Genomic DNA, 1,397 nt, shown 5'->3' on the forward strand with positions numbered 1-1,397 from the left:
TAAACTTCCTTACAGAAAATTTAGCAGAAACTAACGTCATACACTAGCTAGCTGTTTACACACTTCAAAAAGACCTAGATCACGCCTCAAACAGAACACCACCAACTAACTAGTTGCATTTTCTCAGGAATTGTGTGTGTTCAACCTTCCACCAGCTTGATTAATCAGAGCGAAAGTTTCCTCTCTCGTAAACCCAGTTTGGATTTCTCATTTCAGAGGCAAAGGATCCTGAAAGTAATTATCAACGACCCACTTGGAAGATTCAAAATCATCATCAAGTTGAAATGGAATGTCCCTTAAAATCTCGCTAGATATCAGTTGAGGCGCACCGGATTCAAGAAACAACAGGGGACTAAGAGGGGTTTCGTAGTCCGAGTAACAACTGGATGCAAATTCTGATGATGAATCTGGGAAAAAGAACTTTTCTTCTTCTTCTCTGGATTCCTCGATGCCGGCCCACCCTGCTGGGTCACAGGACCCTCCCCCACTGTATCTAAGAACCGAAGTCGGCGAGGAAGACGAAGACGATAATAAATCGCGAGACTCTTTGCTTGAATCGTAGACACACTCATTTTCCCACGACTTGCTCTTCTTCTTCAGAGGACTTCTCACTGGTCCTTGGGATTCGTGATTGCTTAATGGAAGCACTATAGGTTGATGTTTCTCTGGCGGCTTAATTAAATTAGTCAGAGCATCGGCTCCTCTAAGACGAATGGCTTCTATGTCGTACACCAAAGCCGCTTCCTCCGCCGTGTCAAAAGTGCCGAGCCACTTCCGAGCTCGCAAAAACGGGTCTCGGATCTCCGCCGCCCAGCGCCCCCACAGCCGCTGCCGGACGCCGCGAAACTTCTTCCCGTTGGGGAGGCTCTGTTTACTTCTGGCCATTGCAGGTCGCCTTTCCCTGTTCTTCTGCTTCAAAATGGACCTGGAATCACCGTTAACTTCCCTGTGAGATATGAAACTGGAGAAATCTTCCATTCTGATCTCATGGACGAACTTCTTCACCGTGCGAGAAAAACGTCCTTCTCTCTCGTCTTCATCGCTGGAAGAATCAGTAGCATAGTCGTCAGCCACGGAAATCCGAACAACTCTGGGTGTCACGCCCGGAAAGCACGGATTTCTCACAAGCTTGCTTGTGATAATTTTCTGCTCAGATAATTTGGTTCCCCTCATTTCTGTGAGAAACAAGAGAGCTCAAGCTCACATGATCAATGGCGGAAAGAGGTTTTGTTGGTTTTCTGAAACAGAGTGAGAGTGTAGAGTCAAAAGCGAAGAATGACAGGTATTATATATGGAGTGAGATATTGCAGGCTGAATTTTTCCCGAAATGACAATGTCAAAATTTTTAATTTTTTTAATAAATAGGGGAATTTTTTTTTGGTGGGTTGTTCGAGAAA

General features: G+C 45.2%; 1 protein-coding gene across 1 annotated transcript; it reads right to left on the reverse strand.

Moving 5' to 3' along the window:
* Positions 1-207: 207 nt before the first annotated feature.
* LOC114747779 (ethylene-responsive transcription factor CRF2-like) lies at positions 208-1,173 on the reverse strand. The gene has a single exon (XM_028936126.1). It carries the CDS (start codon positions 1,171-1,173, stop codon positions 208-210), a length of 966 nt encoding a protein of 321 aa, XP_028791959.1.
* Positions 1,174-1,397: the final 224 nt, after the last annotated feature.

This window comes from Neltuma alba, unplaced genomic scaffold (genome assembly GCF_004799145.2).
Source record: "Neltuma alba isolate B1F8T4 unplaced genomic scaffold, ASM479914v2 tig00005447_pilon, whole genome shotgun sequence".
Classification (NCBI taxonomy): Eukaryota; Viridiplantae; Streptophyta; class Magnoliopsida; order Fabales; family Fabaceae; genus Neltuma; species Neltuma alba.